Source organism: Culicoides brevitarsis, chromosome 1 (genome assembly GCF_036172545.1).
Source record: "Culicoides brevitarsis isolate CSIRO-B50_1 chromosome 1, AGI_CSIRO_Cbre_v1, whole genome shotgun sequence".
Classification (NCBI taxonomy): Eukaryota; Metazoa; Arthropoda; class Insecta; order Diptera; family Ceratopogonidae; genus Culicoides; species Culicoides brevitarsis.
In genome coordinates this window covers 9445393-9471025 of record NC_087085.1, presented here as the reverse complement: position 1 = coordinate 9471025, position 25633 = coordinate 9445393, and the positions used below count along the sequence as shown (strand labels likewise).

Here is a 25633-nt window from a genome sequence, read left to right as displayed (position 1 = left end):
GTGTAAGTTAAACATTTATTACTTGCTTGTAAAAATATTGTACAATTTTTTATAGTAAAAAATAATAATTGAGGCTCAACATTGCGTGGCGCGTTTAGTATCTTAATTGTGTATTTACCAAATTTAAGAGTTTTTTGTTATGTAAGTGTCATTAAATGGTAATTTGACGATTTCTAGAAGATTTTTTTATGTCAGGTGAGAAGAGGTTAATGATTTATCATTTTTTTCACAAATAGAAGTGTCGAGATGATTTTTTTTAGTTTATGTGAAATATTAGACATGATGAATTAACATTTTTTAAAAAAGAAAAATCTAGAGAAACTTCGGGAATGACTTTGAACTTTATTGAAGATGAATTTTTGCCGGTCAATTGTTTCGTGACAGACGTGCGGAATTTAAAAGTAAATTAATTGAAAATAATAAATAATTTTTTTTGCGGGTTTTAAATTTTTATTTAATTAGCATTTGAATGATAATTACTATAAATGTCAAAAATGTGACAAAAAATAACATTTTCTTGCTAAATGTAATTAAGAAGTTTTGTTTATATTTTTTGGAAGATCAAAGAACCTACTTTTATTGATTTATTTCGGCAGTGAGCCAAATGTTTATTTGAAAAATGTAAATGAAAAAAAAAAAAATTATAAAAATCAATATTTGGCATGGAAGTTAGTTGATGAACATTATTTTTATGATCTGTGAAATATTCTTCGATTTTATTGATATTTTTCATCATAAAATTGATACATATTGATAATGTGAAAATTTTTTGAATTAAAAATTTATTCAATTTATGTGAAAATTAAATAGAATTTTTTTTAAAAAAAAAAAATATTTTTCTTTAAAAGTTAAAAAAAATGTAAATTCAGAACTAAAATAAATTAAATAATTTTTTGATTCAAATATTAAATAAAAAAATTAAGTTTTAAAATTAAAAAAATTTAAAGATTTTAAAAAAAATAAATATTTATATAATTAAAGTTTAAAATAATTAAATAATTAATTTTGTTAAATAAAAATTAATCATTAAAATAAATAAATTAAAATTTATTTAATTATAAAAAAATAAAAATTTATTTAATTATAAAAAAATTAATAATTATTCTAAAAATTCGAGAATCAGAAATTTCGTTAAATTTTTTTATGAGAATTTTTTATTTTTTTTTTCATTAAATTAAAGAATTACCTTTTAATTATTAAAAAAAAATATTTTTATTTTGTTATAAATTAAAATTTATTAAATTATAAAAAAATAATTATTAATAATTAGGTATTTTAAAAATCTAAAATTAATTTTTTAAAATATTTTTTTTATTTAAATTTAATTTTTTTAATTTAATTATTTTATTTAAATTTAATTTTTTATTTTTAATATAATTTTTTTTAGAATTTTAAATTAAAATATTTTAATTACTAAACTCTTTAATTAGATTAATAATCTTCAATTTTTTTTGTAGCATTTTAATATAAAAAAATTCTTCCAAGTATGTCAACAAAACTATTGAATCATCAAATATTGATCTATCAAAGACAACTTGACAACCGCAAAAGATGAAAATCACTAAAAACAGCAGCTTAGAAGCAGTAGGAAGTTTATTTACAATATTATTTGGATACAAATTGAATGCTGAACAAATATTTAAGGTCTCATCATAGAAGAAGTACGAAAACCAACACTTCAATATCGTCACGTAAGTTTCTTCCTTCTCTTATTTTCGTAATTTTTACATGCCTTACATTCCAAATTAATTTTTTGACATTCAATTTTTTTTTTTAGGTTCAAGTTTATTTTTGGAACAAGAACAGGTCGTTTTACTCAAAAATTAAAAAAAAAAGTAAAACATGTAATTATCTTCATTTTTTGTCATAAATTGCATCGTTGAGACACAAATACAAGCACACGAGGGAAGGTCAGGGTTCAATTAACATACATTTTGCCGCAACAACAAACATTTTGCTCTCTTCGAAAAAAAAATTTTGCATTCACAGAAGAAAATGCGAGAGAGAGAATGTACCGTAGACACACATGTTGGCGTCGAACATGCATGATAGTTTTTTAGCGCGCGTCGTGTAAAGGCAGTGAGCAAACTATATGTTGAAGTGCACAACTGTTTGTCGTTGTGAGTCAGTCAGCGGTTGTCTTTTACAGACGAAAGACATAAAAAAAAGTTTCTGTCGCGCTTTTTTATTTTGTGTCGTGTTACAACAACGTACAATCATCGATTTATTTCCATCTAACGCGCTGTAGTTGTAGCAGTAACAATAACTTCAGCTATTTTTTTTTTCGAGAGCAGACGTCTGGTTACGTTTTGTGTCCCTGAAAAACCAGAAAAAAAATCACTACCGCAAAGAAGAAGATTTTTTCTCTCAAAATTCGACGCTGACTTAAATATTTATGAACAAAAAAGTGGCTTACCTCTGAAAAAAAAAATTAAAAAAGATAAAAAAAAATATTTAAAAAAGTGATAAAGCACAAAAAAATCGTAATCGAACGAAAACTAATAAAAAAAATAAATAAAAAAAATTGATAAGAAGTTCAAAGTCTCAAATCTTATCAGCAACGTTTTTTCAGCAACTAAACAAAAAATTCAAATAAAAAAATTAGTCTTCGTGTTCAAGTTGAGACTGTTTGTCGTACGTGTTTTGCTGAAAAATTTCAAAATTTATTTATAGAACATTCTGTTTTGACTTAAAAACAAAAAAAAAATACACGAAACCGTATAAAATCCCCTAAAAAGTGAAAAAAATCATGGATCGACAAAAGTAAGTTGAATGACATTGAAACCTCTCGAAGACTGCTTGCTCAGTAAATATTCGATTTAAAAGCAAAAAAAAATAAGAACAGCCGAGAACTGTCAAAAATATAGAAAAAATCAAGTTTTATATATCTAACAGTCCAAGAAATAAATTGCAAGTCGCAGTTTTTGCTGACAAAGAAATGTTACGAAGGAATCTCATGATGAGGAAGTGAATAAAAAAAAATTCAAAACCTGATTCTGAATGATGATGTATATTTATTTTCGTTGTAACTCGTTTGTGGATCGGTCGACCGGTGTTTGTAAAAAATTTACATATTGATGTGTCTAATAACCTCCTGACTGAATTTTTTTTACACAAAAAATTGAAAAAAAATATTTTTTTTTTATTTTTTGTTGTTTAATCGACAAATAATTCATTTAAATTAAATTTTGCAATTTTTTCATGATTTTATGAATTATTTCAAAAATTATGAAATTTATGATGCTTGTCCACAAAAATATCATTAAAAAAATTAAAACAAAAAATCTGATAAAAAATTTAAAATTAAATAAAAAATTCAAAAATGAGCTTTTAATGATCAAAATTAATATTTTTCGTAATTTTCTTCATTAAAAGCTATTTTTTACAAATGACAGGTTGTCAAATTCACACGGTTCAATGATCACCGAAAAAAAAAAATTTTTACGCCTAACAAAAATCATCTGTTTTGCTTCACTTCGACAGTTTTGTGTGTATAACTTAGTACAATTGTAACATACGAGCTCATTATGTTCGAGAAATAATGAATGGAATTTACGTTTTATAACAAAAAATTGAAGGTTTTGTTAAATAAATAGTTTATTTTTTCGAGTCAGCTGTCATTGTTAACACTCAAGCGACTAAAAGGGGTTAAATATTGTGCGTCATATTTTTCCGGGAAATTATTTTAATGGAAAAAATTTGTTAGAATTGACTTTATTGATGCAGGTCAAGAATAATTTTAAATAAAAGTTAAAAAAAATTGTGAAATATTATTAAAATTAATATTTTTTAATTTTAAATATTAAATTATTTTTAAATAATTTTATTTAATTAATTTAGTTTAAAAAAGTAATTTAATTTAAAATAAATAAATTAAAATAAACTAAAATAAAATTAATTAATTTTTAAATTTTATTTTTTTTAATTTAAATTAATTTTATTTTAAAATTAAATAATTTAATTTTTTTTAAATTTATTAAAATTAATTTATTTTTTTAAATTAATTAAATTTAAATAATTTTTTAATTTAAACTTTAATATTAATTTAATTAAAAAAGTATTATTTATTTAATTAAAAATTATTAATTTAATTTTTTTATTCATAAATTTTTAAATTTAATGAATTTTTAAAAATTATATTGAAAAAAAAAACAAACAAACAAAAGGTCAAAAAGTGTTAACACAAAACGACAATTCCTGTTATATAACATCATGAACCACATTTTACTTCCTGTATGCAATCAAGGTGTGCTCGTATCGTTAACTGAACAAAACAAGGGTGTTATATGATTTTACTTGACGAAAAATATTTGAAGCATGTGTGGAAAAAAACCTGTTCGACTAAAAAAAAAAAAAATACGCGAGCATCAATGAACTCTCATCACGTGTGTAGCTACGGATTAATTCATAAATACGTCTACCCCTCGAATATATTTTTTTCATTGTCAAGTTCAAAGTTATTTTTTTTTTGTTTCATATCAAAAATATCTCTGAATAGGTCGAATTTCTGTACAGGCGTCAATTTATGCAAAATCTCTCTCGTCTCATGGAATGTTCGAAAGTTCGATCAATCAAACGGCGATAAATAAAAACATTAGACAAATTAGGTTCAATTACGTTCAACTAGAGCAATAGTTAATTTTTTTTTACATAACAAGCTGAAAAATGTTAACCATGAAAGAAATTTGATCAAATTAGTTAAATAAATGCAGTTCATTTTTTTTTTTGATTGAACATGATGATAATTTATTCATAGTGACATTGTAATATTTTTATGTTTGTTTTTTTTTTATTATGTTAAACTCATTATTTTGTAACAAAAATTTTGACAAAAAGGGAAGTAGTAATGAACACAGGTGGTTTGTTCGAGTACATTTTATGAATGCAAATTTTTGTTACATATTCAGTTTTTTTGATGGTAGCTTCTTCCTTAATTGTTGTTTTAAAAAGACGTGATAAGAATTAAAAATTTCATTAAAAACGTGATGTTGATGACTTTTGGATAAAATATGTGTGGAGGCGCGTGGTTTTTTGTTAAAAACTAAAATTTCGTGAATATTCTTGAGCTTGATTTTTTACAAAATAAAAATTGTTTTATTTAAATTTTGAGAAAAAAAAATTTTATAATTATTTTATTTATTAATAATTATTTTTAAATTAATTTTTTTTTTTGATAATTATTTTTAAATTAATTTTTTTTGATAATTATTTTTTTTAATTAATTTTATTAGTTAAACTTTAACTAATTTTAGAAAAAAATATTTAAAATAAATAAATATTTTTTTTTCAATAAAACAAGTTAAACTTTAAGTTCTTTTTTTTTCTTGTTTTTTTTTTTAATTTTTATTTTATTCTTTTCAAGCATCACTAATTTTCAAAATTAAAATATTATATTTTTTTTCTTTATTTAAAAAAATAAATTAAAGTCAACTTAATTAATTTAAATGCGAATAAATGAAAAAAAATTGTTGATTTAAAATCGTTCGACAAATTAACAATTTCTTTTCCACAAAATTTATTAAAAACAAATATTACAAAAAAATTAAAGTTTATAAAATATTATTTATTTAAAAAATGCTAAATTTTCTTTCATTAAAGATGGTAAAAATTTTAAAAGAAATATAAATTTATTTTATAAGAAAAATTTGGAAAAATATTGAAAAAAATTTATTTATTTTAAATATTTTTTTCTAAAATTAATTAAAAATTAACTAATAAAATTAATTAGAAAAAAAATTATCAAAAAAAAAAATTAATTTAAAAAAAAGTATAAAAAAATATTTAATATTTGAATAATTTTTTTCGTTTAATATTAAAATATTTCTTCAATTTTTTTAAAATTTTATCTTTTAATTTTAATAATTTATTCCATCACTGATACTTTTCGTCACACTTGATGAACGATACAGCTACAAAAGATGTTTTTTGTTATTTACATATAATTCTAACGCAATGTGATCCAAGTAAAGTCATGCAATTACCGATGCCGTCATATAAATATCAACTTTACTATAATTAAGAATGCAGTTTTTTACAATGTGTTTTACAATTAATCAGCAAAAAGTGATAATTTTTTCTCGCGACTTGTTAGAACATGTGAGATAGTCAAAGTTCAACAATTGCTCGAAACCGATAAAAATAAAATAACCTTCAATTGTTGTCTAGAATGCAAAAAATTCTTTTTTCATTTCCTTTTAAGAATTTTACATTTTTTTTTTATTAAAAAGCATGAGTCACAAAAGATTGCTAAGTGCTTTTGTTCTGAAGATGAAATGACCGTTACTTTATTTGCATTAAGAATAAATGCACTCATTCATGCCGTTCAATTATGCACTTTAAATATTTACTTTAGTCGAGTGTTGGTGTGAGCAAGCAAAAGAAATCAAGAGTCATGCGTTGATTGCATATTTCAAGGAATTTTAATCATTTTTTTCTTTTCAGCACTGAAAATAACGTTGGAGCCCGTTTATACGCTCTTTTATTCTTAATTGCCGAATGTTTGGTATTTGTCCTTAAATTCAACTACGAAATTCTCGCAGCCATTTACAGACTGATTGTTCAACCCGAGTTGAAGGATTTGAAAGGAGAAACAGTTTTGGTAATTTTTTCTTCATTTTAATGAATTTTTTCAGTAGAAAATTAATTTTTTATTTTTAAATTTAGATAACTGGCACAGGACATGGAATCGGAAAAGAATTGGCTCGACTATACAGTGCGCAAGGATGTAAAGTTGTGTGTGTTGACATCAACGAGAAAAATAATGCGGAGACAGTGAAGGAATTAAATTCGAGGAAAGCTAAAACTGCCTTTGCCTATAAGTGAGTGATTTTTTTTCAAGCGTAAAAGGATTTTTATTAATTTTTTTGCTTTAAAGATGTGACGTTTCAAGTCGCGATGAAGTCCTTGCCATGGCAGAAAAAATTAAGAAGGAAGTCGGAGATGTTACTGTTCTAGTCAATAATGCTGGCATCATGCCAACACATCCCATCGAGAAACATACACCGCAAGAAATCTCCAAAATTATGGATATTAATGTCATGGCGCATTTCTGGGTAAGAAAATTTAATTTTTTTTATGAAAATTTTATTTTAAAAGGATTTTTCAATTAATTACTTTATTTAAAAAAATAAAAATTAAAAAAAATATTTTTAAAAATAAAAAAAGTTATTAAAATATTGATTTAAAAAAAAAATTATTTAAAATATTAATATAATTTTTTTTAAATTTCATTTTCAATAATAAATTTTCTGAAAAATTTTATTTTTATTTAAATTTTAATTATTTTTTTATGTCAAAATAAATAAAATAATTTAATTTAAAATAATAAAAAATTAAAAAAAAAATTCTAAAAATAATTTAAAATTAATTAAAATATCATAATTTTTTAAATTATTTAATAAAAGTTTTTTTAAAATAATATTTTTATAAAATTATAAAAATTTATACAAATTAATAGAAATTTTAATTAAAAAATTATTTAAATTTTTCTTAAATAAATTTTAAAAAAATATATTTTAAATAAATATTTTAATTAATTATTTTTTCTTAAAATTCTTGGAAAAAAAAGATAAAATTTGAAACATTTTTTAAAATTTGTAATTAACTTATACCTTACGGATTTTTTTCTTTAATTTCTTTTCAGTTACTTGAAGCATTCCTCCCCTCGATGTACGAGAAAAAACGCGGGCACATTGTTGCCCTTGCCAGTATCGCTGGCGTCGTTGGACTTACCAATCTCGTTCCTTATTGCGCCTCGAAATTTGCTGTGCGTGGCTTGATGGAAGCCCTCCAAACGGAAATTCAAGACACGAGACCCGACTGTGATATCCAATGCACAACAGTGTGTCCGTACATGGTCGACACGGGACTCTGCAAGAAGCCAAAAGTGCGATTCCCCTCGTTGTTGGGATTATTGCAACCGCACGAAGTGGCAGAACAAATTGTCTTGGCCCACCGAAAGAACATGAAAGAATTGACAATTCCGCGATTCCTCATGTATTTGAATCATTTCTTGAGACCGTTGCCATATCGTTGCGCCGTTGTCTTCAAAGAATTCATGGACAGTGGAGTCGAATCGGATTTGTAGAAAAGAAAAAAAATGTGAAAAATGGACTTTTTTCTACTTACTCTGTCCTTTTGTCATTTAATAGTTTGTAGATTATTTTTTTGGGAACGATTTTTATTAATTGAATAAATACTTAAGATGAATAATAATAAAAAAAATAATTAAAAAATTAACAATTTTTTTTTATTAAAGCCACTCCAATTTTTTTTTAACTTTTTGTCTCATTTGAAAAGTAAAAAAAATAAAAATAAAATCATAAAAAATAACTCAGCTTTGGACCTCTTTCAATTTTTTTTTTATTTTTAATTAAAATAATTTAAATTAAAATTTATTTTTAATTAAATTAGTTAAATATTTTATTTAATAATTTAATTTAAAAAATAATTTAATTAAATAATTTAATTAATTTATTTTTTTTCAAAATTACTTAGAAATTTTTGATTTTTTTTTTATTTTAAATAATAATTTTTTTTTATTTAAAATTAACTTCAAAAAATTTCAAGGTAAAAAATAAAAATAAATTTTTACTTAAATTTTTTTTAATTTTTACCTTGGAATTTTTTAAAGTTAAATTTTAAATAAAATAGCAAAAAATTATTATTTTAAATTAAAAAAATAAAAAATTAATAATTTTTTTTAGAAAAATTTAGAAATTAATTAATTGAATTGAAAAAAAATTATTTTTGTGACAAAAAATTTGAAAAAAAAAATTGGAGCGACTTAAATTAACCTCTAAAATTATTTTTGAGCATCTTCTGATTCTTCATTCCATTCAGGCTCATGTTTAATAAAAGGTTGCTCTTCAACAGACTCCATATTTGCAACTTCCTCAGGAGGTTCTTCTTTAATTTTAACTTCTTCTTCTACTTTTTCTTCTTCAGGAACTGTTTTTACGACAACAATCTCCTCTTCCGGCGGTTTTTCCGTATTTTGGTAACTCGTTGGCTCCTGAGGCGGCAAATTTTGCGGTGCTGTGATCATCGTTGGCGATGCTTGTTGATTAGAAACTGTCTGAAATCCCGTATTGTACATCGAGGGCATCATCGTGTACTGCGGATTTTGGGTAACGGTAATTCCCTGAGGTATTGTTGGCGTCACTTGTTGATACGCAAGCTGATAAACGACAGATTGGTTCCCAAAAGCATCCATTTGGAGTGTTGGTATCAATTGCGCTTGCATTGTAGGCATCGTTGGATAAGCAAGAGATGGCTGAAAATTGTTCAGAGTTGAATTTGTTGCTGGAATGGTAATTGATGGCGCGATTTCAGCTGTTTGGGGTTGAACAACAGTCACAGGAGAGGCAGTTTTGGCTTGTTCTATCGAAGTTTGAGGTTCTTTTTCGATAATTTCTCCCAATTCAACGGTTGACGATCGTCTCCGAGGCTTTTTCATGATCCTTGTTAAGTTTGAAGGACCTTTATTATCACAAGATTGTCTCTCAGCACCCTGATTCGCTGTCGAAATGTAAATTAAGTCACTATCAACGTCTAATTGGGTAATCTCCAATATACGAATTGATGGTTTTTTGATATCCAAAATTTTTTGCCTCGTAAAATGGACTTCAACATCAATTGCATCCAATTTTTCCGTGGCATCGGCAATGTGATCGCTTATTAAAGCATCCAAAGTCTCCCAATCTTCATCAGATTCGACGTCATTTTCATCAATTTTCAGATGCAAGTTCTTCCAAAGACCTTTCAGCAGCGAAATTGCATCGATCGCTCTCACAATTGTCACGAGACATCCATTGGCGGCAGTGATAAAAGTCTTCAACTTTCCCCCAGTCTTCAATTCTTGATGGCAATCGACGATGCGACGCCAAATTTTTGTACAATAACCTATCACGTCGGAAGATCGCGCGCCATGAATCTCATAAAGAGCCAACAGAAAATTATTTAACGCTTGAAATCGCTTGTAAGCGCGAGATTCGACGTTTGGCGACTTGGATAGCTTGTTGGCGATTTTTTCGTTGGCACAAACGACAGCTTGTTCGAGATGTGTGATGTGAATTTGGAATGCCATGAAGTCTTGAATGATGTGAGTCATGTAGCTCATTACTTGCGTGATGCGATCTTGGACTTCGACGGGGATTAAAACGAGTTTTCGTTCGGTAACTTCACATGATGGATTCAGATTTAGAGGTTTCGGAGGAGATTTCTTTTCGGTATTTACAGGTTTGGGTTTTGCGGTGATGAAAATTTTAGGGCCTGGTTGAACTTCTTCTGTGCCATCGGGATTGCGACGTCTAAAAACAAAGAAACAAAAATTTATAAAATCAAATTGAAAAATTTTTTCGACTTAAAGTTTGAATTAAACTTAAAAAAATTATTTAAAATTTTTTACCTTTGAGCTTAAATTGAGTTATTTTAAAACTTAAGCTTAACTTAATTAATCAATTTATAAATTAATTTTTTATTTCAGTTAAAATAATTTCTTAAACAAATTTATTTAATTTTTTAACTTTAAATAAAATAATCTCAAACAATTTAATTTTTGATTTTGTTCAAGAATAAGTCAAAGCAAAATTTTAGTTTTTGAGAGAAAATATATTTTTTGTTCTAAAAAATTAAAAATAAGAAAATTATTTTTAAAAAATATTTAAATTAATTAAAAATTTAGTAAAAGTTCGAAAAAATTAAAGCAAAAATTCAAAATTATTTACTTTTTAATTTTAACTAAAAAAAATAATTGACTTCATAAGTAAAAGTCATATTAAGCAAAATAAAAAAAAAATTAATTTTTATTTAAAAATAAAAATAAATAAATTTTAAAAAATTTTAATTTTTAAATAAAAATTAATTTTTAATTTAAATTTTTAATTAAAAATTTTTAATTTATTTAAAATTAATTTTTAAATTTAATTAATTTTTATTTTTTAAAAAATTTTACTTAATTTTTTTATATTAATTTTTAATAAATTATTTTTTTATTTAATTTAATTAATTAAATTTTTATTTATTTTTTTTAAAGTCTTAAAGTTAATGTTTAAATTAAAAGTTCTTGATTAATTTATTTATTTTAAATTAAATTAAGCTTTTGACACAAAAATTTTTTCGATTTGTTAAAAATGTTCACCCTAATGCGAAAAATGTCTCTCTGTTTTGATTTTCTGTACGTAAACAGCTGTTGATGTACGTACATTGTGTTCGTACAGAAAATTCTCTCTCTCAAAAAATATTAGATGGCATTTTATTTTTCTGTTATTAAAACCCGACTTTTACTTGAAGTCAAAATAAACAGAAAAATGTTTAAAAATAATAAAAAACCAACAAAAAAACTTACTTGAGTGTAATTCTAACTCCGCTACTCGACGGGCTTTCATTCGACGTGCTCGCAGCTTTCTTCGGGTTCGCATAACATCGAATAACTGTCGGCTTGCCATTCGGATTAACCGGGCAAAAAGTCTTCAAACACGTAAATTCCACTCCAATTGGCGTCGCATCTAAACTTTTTCCCTCCTTTTGTTGCTTCAAGTACTCCATTACCTTCGGATACGCGATATTTGGGATTTTTGCCGTTGGAATGACATTCGGCTTCAATACAATTCCCTCCAAATCTGTCAAACTTCCGGATTCTAAATTTTCTACCTGAAAGTGATCCTTGCAAATCGTTTGTCCGTGATAGGGACACTCGAACGGATGATGATTGCAAATCCCGAGCCAAAATTTCGCCAAATTCAGGTCACTCGGAAAGAGAAACATCGCCATCGTTGTTTGCTTTTCGCGACAAATGCGGTTATTTTTGCAGCCGCTCATGTAGCAACGACTTCGCAGCACCGACGTCAACTTTTCTGCGCTATTTGCATTTTGTCTCGTTACCCGTTTCACTTGTACGCGATTATTTTGTTCATCCATGTTTTGCTTTTTTTTTGCCCTTTTTACCTTGATAGCATTGAGTTTTGCTTTTGCATTTCACACACTTTTTTTATCGTCGTACCGTACACGAGCTCCGTACAGGAACGAAGGAGCAAAAAAAAATATTGCTTTGACGAGTAAAGTTCTAGACTGCGTTGAGGGAGAAGAAACACTGAGAAGCAACTTCGGCAACGATCGCTTTGTACCTGAATTTGTGTGTGAGAGAGAGACAGTCACGCCCCTGATTGTGTCGTGCTCCGCCCAAGTTTGACGTCTTACGAGAGAAAAGCACGTTGACGCCACCCATTCTCGTGCTTTCGATGTCTTTTCGTGCACATTCGAATGGCATCAACGGCGAGCAGCTGGATTTTTGTGTGAAATGAGGAGAGAGTTGGGCGCGTGGGTTGATAATAAAAAGCGAAGCAGTGGTTGACATTGTTTTGGGGGATTTTGTTATGTTAATGAGTTTCTAACAAAGAACATTTTTCTATCGTTGGAAAAAATTTTAACCTATTGTGATAAAATTTTTAACTAAATTCAGGATTTTTATTAATTTTTTTAATTTTGAAGAATTTTTTGTTCATAAGAATTTTGAATTTTTATTCAAGGCCTTTCAAGGTCATTTAACTTTTTTTTTAAATTAAATTATTTTTTCAAGAATTTTTTTTTGCAAAATTTATTTAATAAATATTAACTAAAAAATAATTTTTTCAAAAAATAAAAAAAATTGAGTGAAATAGCAAAAAAATATTTTTTTCGAAGTGCAACAGTTGTTAAAATCCTAAATCACGAGCTGCACATAAACGCATCTAAACGCAATGAATCGCAAAAGTTCAAAAAAATAATTTTACGGTTTTTCACGTGCTTCAAGTAAAAAACTTAAAAAGTCCTCTTAAGCTTTTCCAATAGAATTAAAGGAACATTTTTTATTCATTTTTCATTTTAAAAAATTAACTAAAACATTTTTAAAATTATTTGAAAATTAAAAAAAAAATATAATTTTATATAAAAATTTTATATAAAAAAAAAATAAAAAAAAAAAAATTAAAAATATTTTAATTGAATTAATTAAATTTAAAATTGAAAGTTTTCAATTTAGATTTTTTTCAATTTATTAAAAAAAAAATATTTTCAAAATTTATTTAATTTATTATTATTTATTTTTAAATTTTAAAAATTTTAATTAATTTTATTTTAAAAAATTTAATTTTTTTATTTATTTTAAAAATATTTGTAAAAATTTTTATATGTAAAAAATGTTCTAAAATTTTATTTTTTTTAATTATTTAAAAATTTTATGTTAAAAAAGACTCAAACTTACATGAAAAAAATTCCTCTAAATTTAAGATCCAATTATAAAAATATTTTTAATGCCCTCCCATTTTAATTGCATCTAATGGATTCACCGCATCAGCATGTAATCCGTAAGTAACTTCCAAAAAAGTCTCATTCTTTGTTGTGTGAAACCTCAAATAAATCCGATAATCGCCCGTTGGAATAACTTGCGGCAACGCACTCGAAATAAGCTCATCTAAATTCAATTTTCGAATACCTTCTTCGCCAAAATAGGGACATTTGTGAATTGTCGTTGGAGTAATACGTTTCATAGTATTAAAAATGATGTTATAGAAAAATCCAGGCTTTCCTCTTCCATCGAAATAAGCACAAATATCTTCGTCGTAGTTGAACATCCATTGTCGATATTGCGTAGTTCCTCCAAATTTGAAATAAACCACGAGATGGACCCAAAAATCGTTGCAGGGCTTTTGAAATGTGTACAAAACTGTTGCAAGTTGAGTCCCATTGCGAAATGGTTTGATAAAACAATTCAAAGTTCCGTTATAAAATTTTGGATTATGACCACATTTTAAGTTTGTAAGACGAATACGAACTTTTTTGTCGGAATTAATGGCGACGATACAAAAAATTGTTGAAAATAATATAAAATAAATAATTCGGTGATGAGACATCGTGATTGTTTGAACGTTGAACTTCTACTAAAAAAAAATTGTTTTGTTTTAGAACAAATTGAGCGATTAATAAAATCAGAGCATCCGTAGTTTTGCTTAGATAATTATTGAAAATTATTTTGATCAGTTGATAAATCTAAAAATGAACAAAAAAAAAAGAAATAATTAGAGAAAAAATTAAAATAAATTTGAATATTTTAGATTTTAAAATAATTACCAAAAAAATCCGTGTCTCACATACCAAAATATCTGTAAAAAGGCGCTATTTTAAATTTCTGCCCCAATGCACATTTTAAAATAACATCCCAATGAACATTCTAAGATTTTGTCCCAATATACATTTTCAACAGATGTCCCAATGCACATTTTGTAAAATTAGACCAATGCAAATTCTTAAATTTCATCCCAATGCACATTTTAAAAAATTGCACTTTTGTTTATTTGATTTTTTATCATGTAGAGATTAAATTTTTTGTCACCAAAATTTTAATTCGTTAAAATTATTTCCTGCCCATGTTAATAGCATCCATTGGATTGGTTGCATCCAAATGAAAACCGATCGTTACTTCAAGAAAAGTTTCATTTTTTGTCGTATGAAACCTCAAATACAGTCGATAATCGCCCGTTGGAATAACCTGAGGCAAAACATTCGATATAACAGCTCCAATATCCAATTTTTTTGCACCTTCTTCCCCGATGTATGGACATTTGTGGATCGTTCTCGGCGAAATTCGTTTCATGACATTCCAAATAATGGCATAAAAAACGCCTGGCTTTCCTCTTCCATCGTAATATGCACAAAGATCCTCGTCATAGTTGAACATCCATTGTCGATATTGCGTTGATCCGCCAAATTTGTAGTAAACAACAAGATGAACCCAAAAGTCGTGGCAAGGCCTTTGAAATGTGTACAAAATGGTTGTGAGCTGAGTTCCATTTCGGAAGGGCTTGATGAAACAATTCAAAGATCCATTGTAGAGAGCTGGATGATGTTTGCACTTCAAGTTTGTTACGCGAATGCTGACTTTTCGATCAGAGTTTATTTCGTTTTTTAAGCAAAAAAATATTAAAAAATAACAAAGTTGCCGAAATGACATGTTATCTGTCGGAAAGATGCAATTATTGTGAGTAAAATCAAGCTAATTTGTTTATTTTTCTCTTTTGAAGCTAAAAAAATTATATGTACCTATTTGTATAATAATATAAAAATAATTAAAAATAAAATTAAAAAAAAAAAAATATTTTTTTTTTATAAATTTTAAACAAGAGATTGTGATTATCAAACGTATTTGAATAATTTGTTAGCGCAAAATATTTAAATTGTTGGCAAATCATTTTATAAAATTCAAGATTTTGAAATTATTTTTTGATAAATCTAAAAAAAATGAAGTGTTATAACTCATTAAAAAATCGCAAAATTAAAATAAAATTTGCAAAAATTTTTGCTGTGATTATTGAAATTAAAACTAATTTTCGTTTCAATTTTTAAAGCAAAATTATTAAAATGTGTAAAAAATTACTTTTAAATTTATTATAATTTTAATTGATGTGTTAATAATAATATTGATAATTTGATCAAAAATATACAAAATAAAAAAATAATTTTACATTTAAAATTTTTTATTATATTGAATATCCTTCTGTAAATTTCTCAAAAAATTATTTAGATGAAAATTGATAATATTTTTTATTTTATTTTTTTTTTGTTTTTTAAAATATATTTTTTTATATAAAAATACACAGATATTTTCAAAATTTATTTTTTTTTATTTTAAAAATTTTTAAATTAAATTTAAATAAATTAAATTCAATCTAATTTTAATTAAAAAAAATAAATTTGAGGTTTAAAAATTTAAAAAAAATTAAATTAAAATTTAAAAAAATAAAAAAAAAATAATTTTAATTTTAATCTACAACTTTAATTTATAAATCAAATTTAATCTAATTTTTATTAAAAAAATTAAATTAATTAATTAATAAAAAAAAATAATTGAATTAAAAATTTAAAAAATAATAATAATAAAAAAAATTTTAATTATAATCAAATCCAAAAAATAAAATAAAATATTAAAAAAATATTCAAGCTAACAAATAAAGCTCAAAATATTTTTCTTTCCTATGAAAATTTATTAGAACTTATATATTCTCACAAATCTTAAAAAAGCGCTTTAATCGAATTAAAAAACTTACCTTCCCAAATCCCGTCACGAGATGTCACTCCATGTACTCAAAACTGAACATTCCCAATCGAAATGAAATCATTTTGAATTCGCTATAAAGTTGTGTACGTTGCGCATAAATAAAATAATCACTTTCATTTTTCATTGACATAAATTGTGTACATTAACATTTGAGCGAGGCGTTGTTAGAATTTGCTATTTTTTTTTTTTGCTATTCATTGGCTTGAGCATGAGAGTTCAACGAACAGCTTTTTTTCTCGCAATTATTATTTTCTATTTCGAGGCTTTTTTCGCAAACGGGCAATTATCTCAGAGGACAAGGCAATTTCATTTCATTGACTTCGAATCAATTAAATTTTTACATTTTCACTCGAGACGCGTCGAGTTGAGAGAAAAATAAAATAGCGACGCACCGAAAATTGATTATGTAACACGTCTTCCATGCATTAACTTCCCTTCCATCATTTATTTATTTATTCGTGCGGGGAAGACACTCAAATTTGTATGAATTTTTCATCTTTTTCCGTCTATAAAGGGAATGCGGGATTGTGACGAAAAGACAGGTGGATTGCTTTAAGTCGCTCATGATAGAAATTCATAATTTTTTCCCATCCATGAATCCAGGAACGAACGTTCCAGAGTCTCTTATGTAAAAATTCCCGTTTTTTGTGGAGTTGTATGGAGCTCTGTACAAAGGGAAGTACATAAAATTTCTTGTTGAATATATTCACATATAAATTATGTGAGCTCGTCTTCGTCGTTGAAGCCGCAGAAGAGAGCACGAAGAGAGTAGCGGTAGGGGTAGTTTTACAAGTTCATCATCATTGATTTTTCGTCTTGTTATGTACTCGATGCAGAATTCTGTTCTAGCTGGCACAAGTGCCAAAGTAGCTCTGTACCGACAAAAACAGCTGTATTGACTTTTATGTTGTGCACATGAGCGAACAATGTGTGCGAGCGAGACAGAATATCGGAAAAGACGACAATTTCCTGTGAGAATTTCCCTTTTTTCGCAGAAAATTGCCATTTAAATCCGGAAAACCCCTGAAAATTTATTGCAAAATCCCTTTTCTCACAATTTTTTGACAATTTCCAAACCTCAGGAGGTCATTTTTCGCTGAAATTCATAAAAGCCGGTATTGCATTTCCACTTTTTTCGTTGCAGCTGGCAGACATGATGAATATTTGTTATTTAACATATTCCACATAACCGACAGTTTCCCCTTTTTTCCGCGATGGTAAATAACTCCGTTCGAGCATACAGGTTCTCTTGTATAATATCACGCACACAACATCTGATCGCTCGTGTCGCTTATATAAATGCAACATTATGGTATATAAGAATTTTTCCTGTGGATACTCGTACGGGCCCATGTAAGAATATTATTATCACACACACAGATGCAAGTTACATAAAAATTTGTGTCTACAAGAGATTCGTAGAAGCCAAGCACCAGCTGAGAACCGTACAGAACGATTATAGGGCTTCACTTATGTACTTTGAATGCAATCATATGACTGTGTATCGTACAAAATTGTATATAAGAAGCAATCTAGATACAATTTCTGCTTATATTTATGACTTTTGTTGCCAAGCTCGTGCTCGCGTATGTCTGTGGGATGCAGCTATAGTTTGGTTCGTAAAAGATTTTTTCAAAAATTAAAATTTCAAAGGAATTTCGATAAAAACTCGAAAAAAGTTGAAATTCGTCCTTGAATGACCTTCAACTTTAATTTAGAATTAAAAGCTAATGAAAAATTATTTTTCAGTCGAATCTTTTATGGAAACGAGTATGGCTTAAGCTATAGCAAAGGCAGCTATCATGAGTCCTTTACCCTTTGTGATACACGTGCGATGATAATATATATATTTATATCTCTCTCTGTGTATAGCTAGCTGATGTTGGATGAACGCCAGCAATACAGAAATTCTCACACGGAGTAAAAAAGGAAGGAGAGAGAGTTGAGGAGTGAATGTCTGCGTGTTCCTGTTTCCCACCCGTGTGCCTACCTCCGCCTCAGTTGAAGTTTTTGTTTATTGCTATTTTTAACTTTTTTTTTATATATATACTTTTTTGTTGTACTTTTTTTTTTGAACTCAGCTGTAGGTACGTGTCTACTTTGCATTTTATTTGACACAAGCCACTCTGTAACACAAGAGGTGCGATGTACTTGAGGGTGAATGGTACAACAACCGAAAAAAAAAGACAAGCTACCATCAGTCGGTAGATTGGCGTATTGGACCGAAAAATTGTAGTACAAAATCACACAAAAAGATTTTTTTTTATTTAGACGAAGCAATAAAATATTATAACGAGGGCAGCGTATTGGGCTGTCATCAGGGATGGAAATTTTTTTTTATATTTTTGAAGAAATTTGTACGAGGATTTTAATTTTAAAAAAGTGATGAAAAATTATTTTTCATTAGCTTTTAACTTCTAATTTAAGTTGAAGGTCATTCAAGGACAAATTTCGACTTTTTCTCTATTTTTCAGGGAAGTTTTAATTTTTGAGATAGTTTATGGTTTAAATTTTGCTTGGTTTGAATTAATTGGAATAAAAGAAGCAGAAGTTTTTCATTAGCTATTAATTTTAATTTAAAGTTGAAGGTCATTCAAGGACAAATTTCGACTTTTTCTCAATATTTCAATGAAATTTTAATTTTTGAGATAGATTTTTGTTTAAATTTTGCTTGGTTTGAATTAATTGGAATAAAAGAAGCAGAAGTTTTTCATTTGCTATTAACTTTAGCTAAAACTTGAAGGTCATTAAAGGTCAAATTTCGAGTTCTCGTAATTTTTTGTAAAATTTTTGCTTGGTTTGGATTAATTGGAATAATAAATGCTGAAAAAAAATTATTAAATTTATACTTACCGATTTTGATGTACTTTGATCAATTCCGGGGGGCCTCAAGCTTCAACTCAATCCATCACTGCCCATAAAGTGATGAAAAGGGCACAAAGCGAAAGAAAAATTATGGTTATTAGGTGGGCGTTAAGTTCGTTTTTCCTTTAATTTTTCATCGCTTTCGTCGTTGAACGAGTTTCTTTTATTTTCTTTTTCTTTTTTTTTTGGCTGGGGCAATATTATTAATTCAATTGCAAAGAAAATTCTTCCTCATGTAGCAACACTCGAAAGAAAAAACGAAAGGAAAAAACATAAATTTTCTTTTATAATTTGATTAAAAATCAAAGCATATTTAGGCGTACTTAGAAATGTCGAAAGTTAGACATTGTTTATCGAGCATGTAAAGCGAGGGGGTTGAACGAAAATGAATATTTCACAAGAGGCAAGCAATAGATTAAAAGAGATATTTCTTCGCCTTTTTTTTGCTGTTCTCTCGTTTTCTCATGATTTGACGTTATTATTGTTTCAATATAATGAAATATTTTCCTTTCGGAATTTAACTCCTTCTCATCCTTTTCTGCAAAAAAAAAGTAAAATAAAAAATAAAATTGAAGGAAGGCACAAATAGCACACGGAACGAAGTCTATTAAAAGTTTAGCTGCTCAACGACATCGATGTCTTTCTTTCTTTGTGGATGGCTTCACTAACAGACGATGCGATGACGACAAATCGATTCATTTTTTATTTGAATTGGCTCGGTAAAACGATATACCAACCTTTTTCATGTCACAGATTTTTTTTCCTTTTATCCTCGTAATTTTTTTCCTCTCTTCTTTGCACTTTTTTTTGTATTTATTATTCATTCATGAGAGACATTCACGAACTTTTTGAGCTTCAAACGGAATGAAAATCCGCTAACGCTCGAATTTCTTCTTTGAGAGCATTGAAATACTTGACGAAATTGATCATATAAGTGCCTTTTAAAAGCACGCATACCGTGGAAAAAGGAAGATCGAGAAGACGAGCGAAAAAAGCCATATCAGGAGATTGATTGCAGAAAATTTTTCTTTACATTGAGTTTTATCCGCTTTTGTTCCGGCAATGACCAACGAACGACGTCGATGACGATGACACTTGATACGGGGCAAAAAATACTGCCTTTTGTTGGGCTTATTGATGGTATTTTGTACGAACGAGAATGCGTTGGATCCATCAATTTATCAATCAATTTTTTTTTATTTTAGTTTTGGCGTGAAATCGATAATGAAAAAAAAAATGTTCTGTGAGGAAGAATTTTTACGTAAAAATGCAATTGTCAACTTCATGTCGTTGCATAAAAAAGTGACACTTAAAGGACTTTTGGTCTTTAGTTCTTGTTACTCAGCTAAAAATTTTTTGGGAAAAAAAATTGTAAAAAAAATTACAAAAAATTTTATCGATTAAAATTTAAGAATTATTTTTAAAAAATTTATGAATTTTAACTTGTGAATTTTTAAATATTGAATTTAAAAAAATAATTATTAAAAATTATATTGAAAATTATTTTAATTATTTAAAAAATTATTTAAATTTTAAAATTTGATTTTTTTTATTATTTAAAATTTTTTACAGGTTTCTTTATTTATTCCTAATATTCCATAATTTTAAATGAAATTAATAAAAATTTTAAAATAAATAATATTAATGAATAAATAAAAAAAATGAAAAAAAATAATTAAAAAAATAAATAATAAAATTTTAATGAACTAGTTAAACTTAATTGTTTATAAATTTATTTTTTAAATTATATTTAAATTAATTAAAAATTTATTAAAATTATTAATTAAAAATATTTTTAAAAATAATTAAAAATTCATCGAATAAAATAAATCCAAATAAAAATAAACTTAAATTAATTTAAAATAATTTTAAAAATTAAAAAAAATATTTAAAATTTAAAAAAAAATAATTAAAATTAATTTTAAATTTAATTAAAATAAAATTAAATAAAAAAAAATAAGAAAAATTTAATTTACAATTTAAAACTTTTAATTAATTTTTTTAAAATAAATTCTTTAATTCTCTAAAAAAATATTTTATTTTATCAATAAAAAAAATAAAATTTTTGAGAACCTTTTTAACTAAATTTTATTAGTTGGGCAAAAAAAATCGATTTCTTACTGTGGTTTTATATAAAATAAATGTGAAAAACTATTTGGAAAGTTTTTTGTCGTCGTCTTCTATAGTCGTCAAAAAACAAACAAACAACGAAAAAAAAGCATTTGTGTGTGTATAAAAAATTAGATCATTTTTCCTGACTACTTTTTCTCTCTCTTTCCATTTTCATCGCCCACGTAACACAATATAGATTTCAAGGGACTCATTTGTATCCTTAATCATTTTCGTTGCTTATTTTTTGCTCGTTTCGTTTGCATGCCACTCGCAGAAACAGTTTTTTTCCATGTAACGAAAAAATAAAAAAAAAAATTAAATGCACAAAGTAGAGACACACATCAATAAAGCGAGCATCTGTTTTACGGTGCAATGTCCGACGATGACACACTTTTCATTTTTATTGCTCACAACTCAATGGCAATTATTTCATGCGATGTGTCGTGTAGCAGTTCACAATTTAAAAATAATAAAATGTTTAGAGGCGACACACGGAGAAGCGAAAAAACGTTAAAATTTGCACGAAATCGCGAGAGTTGTCGGCATTTCCAGAGCGAAAATTTTTTGCTGTTTGCAAATTCTCACACACAAACACACATCATTTATGCAATAAAAACTATTTAAAAATTAATCATCGAAGTCGGCAACCTGTCTAATGTTCGTTATTTGGCCATGTGATATTTGCCGGTTATTGCGAGGCAGAAAAAAATTAGAGATCACGCGTTTTTGAACGTTTTTTCTGCATTATTTTCATAATGATACTCGAAACGGCTCTCCATATGTGTTATAAAGTCATCAACATCGTCATCGTCGCAAGCACCGAGTCTCTTCTAAACGCATTCGGCATGGAATAAAAAGGCACACCAGATGGTTTATCGCGCACACACATGTATATAAATTGTTTTTAAGTATTGCGATAAGTATTTGTATGGCTTTCAAAATAGTAGAAAATAGCTTTTTGAATATTTATTTGAACAGCACCCTTTTGCACATTCGTCGTTACATAATCTCTGAACTCGTGTTCTCATTATACTTTAATGCCTCTCTAGAATATTTACAATTTTTTTTTCATTGTTGTGTGTTCTCTACGTGGAATTATTATATTGTTTACGAATTTATGAGCTAGAACTTTTTTTTTTCATATTTTACGTCGAGTCGAGTGTTGTTTTGAGTTTTTGGATAAATTTATTTTAATATTTGGTTTGAAAACAATACAAATTTATTTTTGTGTGTATTTGAAATTTTTCGTATGAAACGAATGGAAAACATGGCATGATGATAATAATAATAAAATGAATAAGCCACAATTGAAATGTGAGAGCAGCAAGCGGATCATCAGCAAATTTATTATACACAAAATACATTTTTGGTGTGTGTTTGTTTGTTTTGGTAGCAGAAATTAAAATAATAAACAAAATGAAATTTTTGAATGAGATTAAAATTATCGGGAGATCTGCAAATGGCAATGGAGTGACATCGAAACGAAAATTTATTTTGGCAATTTTTTTTTAAATTTTATTAAAGTTTGTTTGGTCAAAATACAAGTTTTTTATTAAAAAATATTCAAGGGCATTCAAGGTCAAATTGTTATTTTTTTTAAATTAATAAAAATTAAATTATTTTTATAAAAATATAATTAATAAAATAAATTTAATTAAATAAAAAAAAAAAAAATTAATTTTAAATTAAAAAAAATATTTTTTAAAATTATGAATATTGAAATAAATATTAAAAAAATATAATAATTTATAATTTTATTTAAAATTTATTTTTTTTTTTCAGATAAATATTTATCTAAGAAAATTAATAATTTAGAAGGAAAAAATTATATAAAAGAAAAATAAAATATTAAAAATAAAAAAAAATTAAAAAAAAATATTTAAAAATTTTAAAAAAATTTTAAAAATAAAAAAAAAAATTTAAGATTAATTTATTAAAAATTTTTAAATTATTTAAAATTATTCAAAAAAAAAAAAAAATATAAAATTGTTCGAATTTTAGTCTCATAATCTTTTACCTTATTTTTATTTAATTTTTCAAAAAATTTATATTTTTTTAAAATAAAATATATATTCCAAAAATATTTTGAATTTATTTAATGAAAAAATAAACAAAAAATTAATAAAATAATAATTAATAATTATTTTTAATTAAATAATTTAAAATATATTTTTTTTTGCAAATTTTATTTTAATAATTTTTTATATTTTTTTTTAGAAAATAGTTTGCTCCAAAAGAGGATGAATGTAAATTCTTCAACTCCATATTTATTGTTCGAAAATATTCAAATTCCCATCATCATTAGCAACATGACAAGCTCAAATACCAAAAGCAATAGAAAATCGAACCTTCTCAAATAATTCATATGGAAGAAAAGTTGAATATCAATTCAACAAATATTCTATCAATGTCCTGCTGTTACTTGTGTCATAAATAAACTTTCGCCCACACGCCCAAATAATAAGTAAGTACGGAATGTGAGTGTGGTGTGTAGTAAAAGTAAAAGTAATCACAATAAATAATTGAGTCTGTCAAAAAGGAAATCAACAGGAATGGAATATTCAATGAGTTTTGTCAATTACATTCTCATCATCACTCTGCCACACAGTCCATTTACTTTATGCATCGCTCCATCGTCACATTTTGTCGCATCGTACACACAATTATGATAATCCTCGTCGTCCTCCTAATGAAATGTAAATGAAATCATCATCATTATGATTAGTTTTGTGATGTCCTGTTGTGCGGGAAATTGTCACTCTTGTTGCCTTTTGTTGCCGCATACACAGAATCCCGATGTGTTTCCGTCGCACATTATTTCAATTACCGTAATGTAAATAATTCTAACAGAATTTTAAAATGGGTTCTTTTTACATTTTTTTTGTATCAAAATTTATTTTTTGAGAAGTTTTAACTTAAAACTTTGAAATTTTAACTTTTCATAAATTTTTATTTTATTTTTTTTACTTTTTCATTAAAAAAATGCTCAAGGGCATTCAAGGTCAAAGTTTTCTTTTTCACAAAAATTAAATAAAATGCATGAAAAAAATAAAATAATACTCGAAATTGTATTAAAAATATTAAAAAATGATAAAAATTTTGGAAAAATTTTTAATTTGAATTTCAACGGTTTCTTCTCTTAGCGCCATCAACTTTAGGGTAATAAATATTATTATAAATGGGCATAAATAAAATATTGAGTGACGTAACTGCGGCTATTGACGCGACATGATCGGAACTTTGTGCTGGGAGGAACACCAGAAATTCATTAACATGACGACAACTGCATCATCAGCGGACCAAAAACATCGCCGTATGTGGTAAGTTAAGTAAATTTTGGCCAACATTTAACTTTTATGTCTTTCCAGTGCGACCCTTGACACAAACACACGTTGCAAATGAATATTTATTGTTCTTCCCGAATTTGGAACAGAAAATCGAGAAACCGTATCAGCAAAATAATAATGCCAACGAATCAATAATTTTACTTTGAGCAGCAAGGAAACATCATAAAATATATAATAATAACAACAACAACAACAGCGGCGGCGACGACGACGACGAGTAAGTAGAACAGCGAACGTAAATATGAATAAAGGAAGCAATAAATAATTTCCACACAATTAATTAAAACCAGATACGATATTTTTCGCTCTCCTCGTGTGTGTTGTTGTTGTTGTTATGATTATAATAATGCTAAACCCTGTACTACCCGAGAGTTAGTTAAGTTTTAGTTTATGGATCAGCTATTTGTGAATTGGAGTGAAATTAATGAACGATGTATGATGATAACACAAAATTCCATTTTTTTTTCTCTCTGAATACCAAATGAAACAACAAAAATGTATTATCTTTCGTTTTTTTTTTCGGGAATCGTGCACCACAACCGTTAAAATATTTTATTATTATTATGTGTTTAGTCATATCATATCAGATTTTGATCGAAATTGAATACTTTTATTGCGAGAGCGAAAATAGATCCCTCCATGAAATCCCATTGTCAATACAAATTTTTATTTTATTTTCACAAATTCACTGAATATTCAGGCGACTTAATGGTGAAAAATGTACTTACTCGTTCTAATGTTAAATTCACGCTTTTGTAGCTTTTTTACCGTTTTTCGAGCGAGTTATTGTTTGTACGCACTCAATAAATTCGAGATTATGTGATAGTTGCAGTTTTTTTTAGAATAACTGTTAATTTTTTTTTGTTTATCGCAAAAAATAGTCGAAAATGAGTGAAAAAGAAAATTTGGAATTCAAGGTCATTCAAGGTTAAATAAGTAATTTGAATTTTATTTAACAAATTAATTTAAATTATTTGAAATAAAATTATTTATTTTTATTGCCGGAAGAAAAAAATTCGACAGGTTTGTAGTCTTAAATTAAAAAAAAATCATCATTTGTCAAAAAAATTTTTTTGTTCTATAATTTAATTTATTTTCATTAATTGATAATATTTTAAATTGTTTTCTAAAATTTAGAATTTTCAAAAGATTTATTTATTATATTTGATAAATTTAAAAAAAAAATAAATAAAAAATAAATAAATTCAAAAAAAAAAAT

General features: G+C 26.1%; 2 protein-coding genes across 2 annotated transcripts; one reads left to right on the top strand and one right to left on the bottom strand.

Annotated features, from left to right (window-relative positions):
- Window positions 1-2146: 2146 nt before the first annotated feature.
- Window positions 2147-8218, top strand: LOC134837127 (short-chain dehydrogenase/reductase family 16C member 6-like). The gene is made up of 5 exons (XM_063852458.1): window positions 2147-2763; window positions 6442-6598; window positions 6664-6818; window positions 6875-7052; window positions 7643-8218. Exons 1-5 carry the CDS (start codon window positions 2750-2752, stop codon window positions 8084-8086), a joined length of 948 nt encoding a protein of 315 aa, XP_063708528.1. The 5' UTR covers window positions 2147-2749; the 3' UTR covers window positions 8087-8218.
- A 567-nt stretch (window positions 8219-8785) lies between these two features.
- On the bottom strand, window positions 8786-11919 carry LOC134837229 (uncharacterized). The gene is made up of 2 exons (XM_063852598.1): window positions 11348-11919; window positions 8786-10310 (listed from the first exon to the last, which is right to left on the bottom strand). Exons 1-2 carry the CDS (start codon window positions 11917-11919, stop codon window positions 8804-8806), a joined length of 2079 nt encoding a protein of 692 aa, XP_063708668.1. The 3' UTR covers window positions 8786-8803.
- Window positions 11920-25633: the final 13714 nt, after the last annotated feature.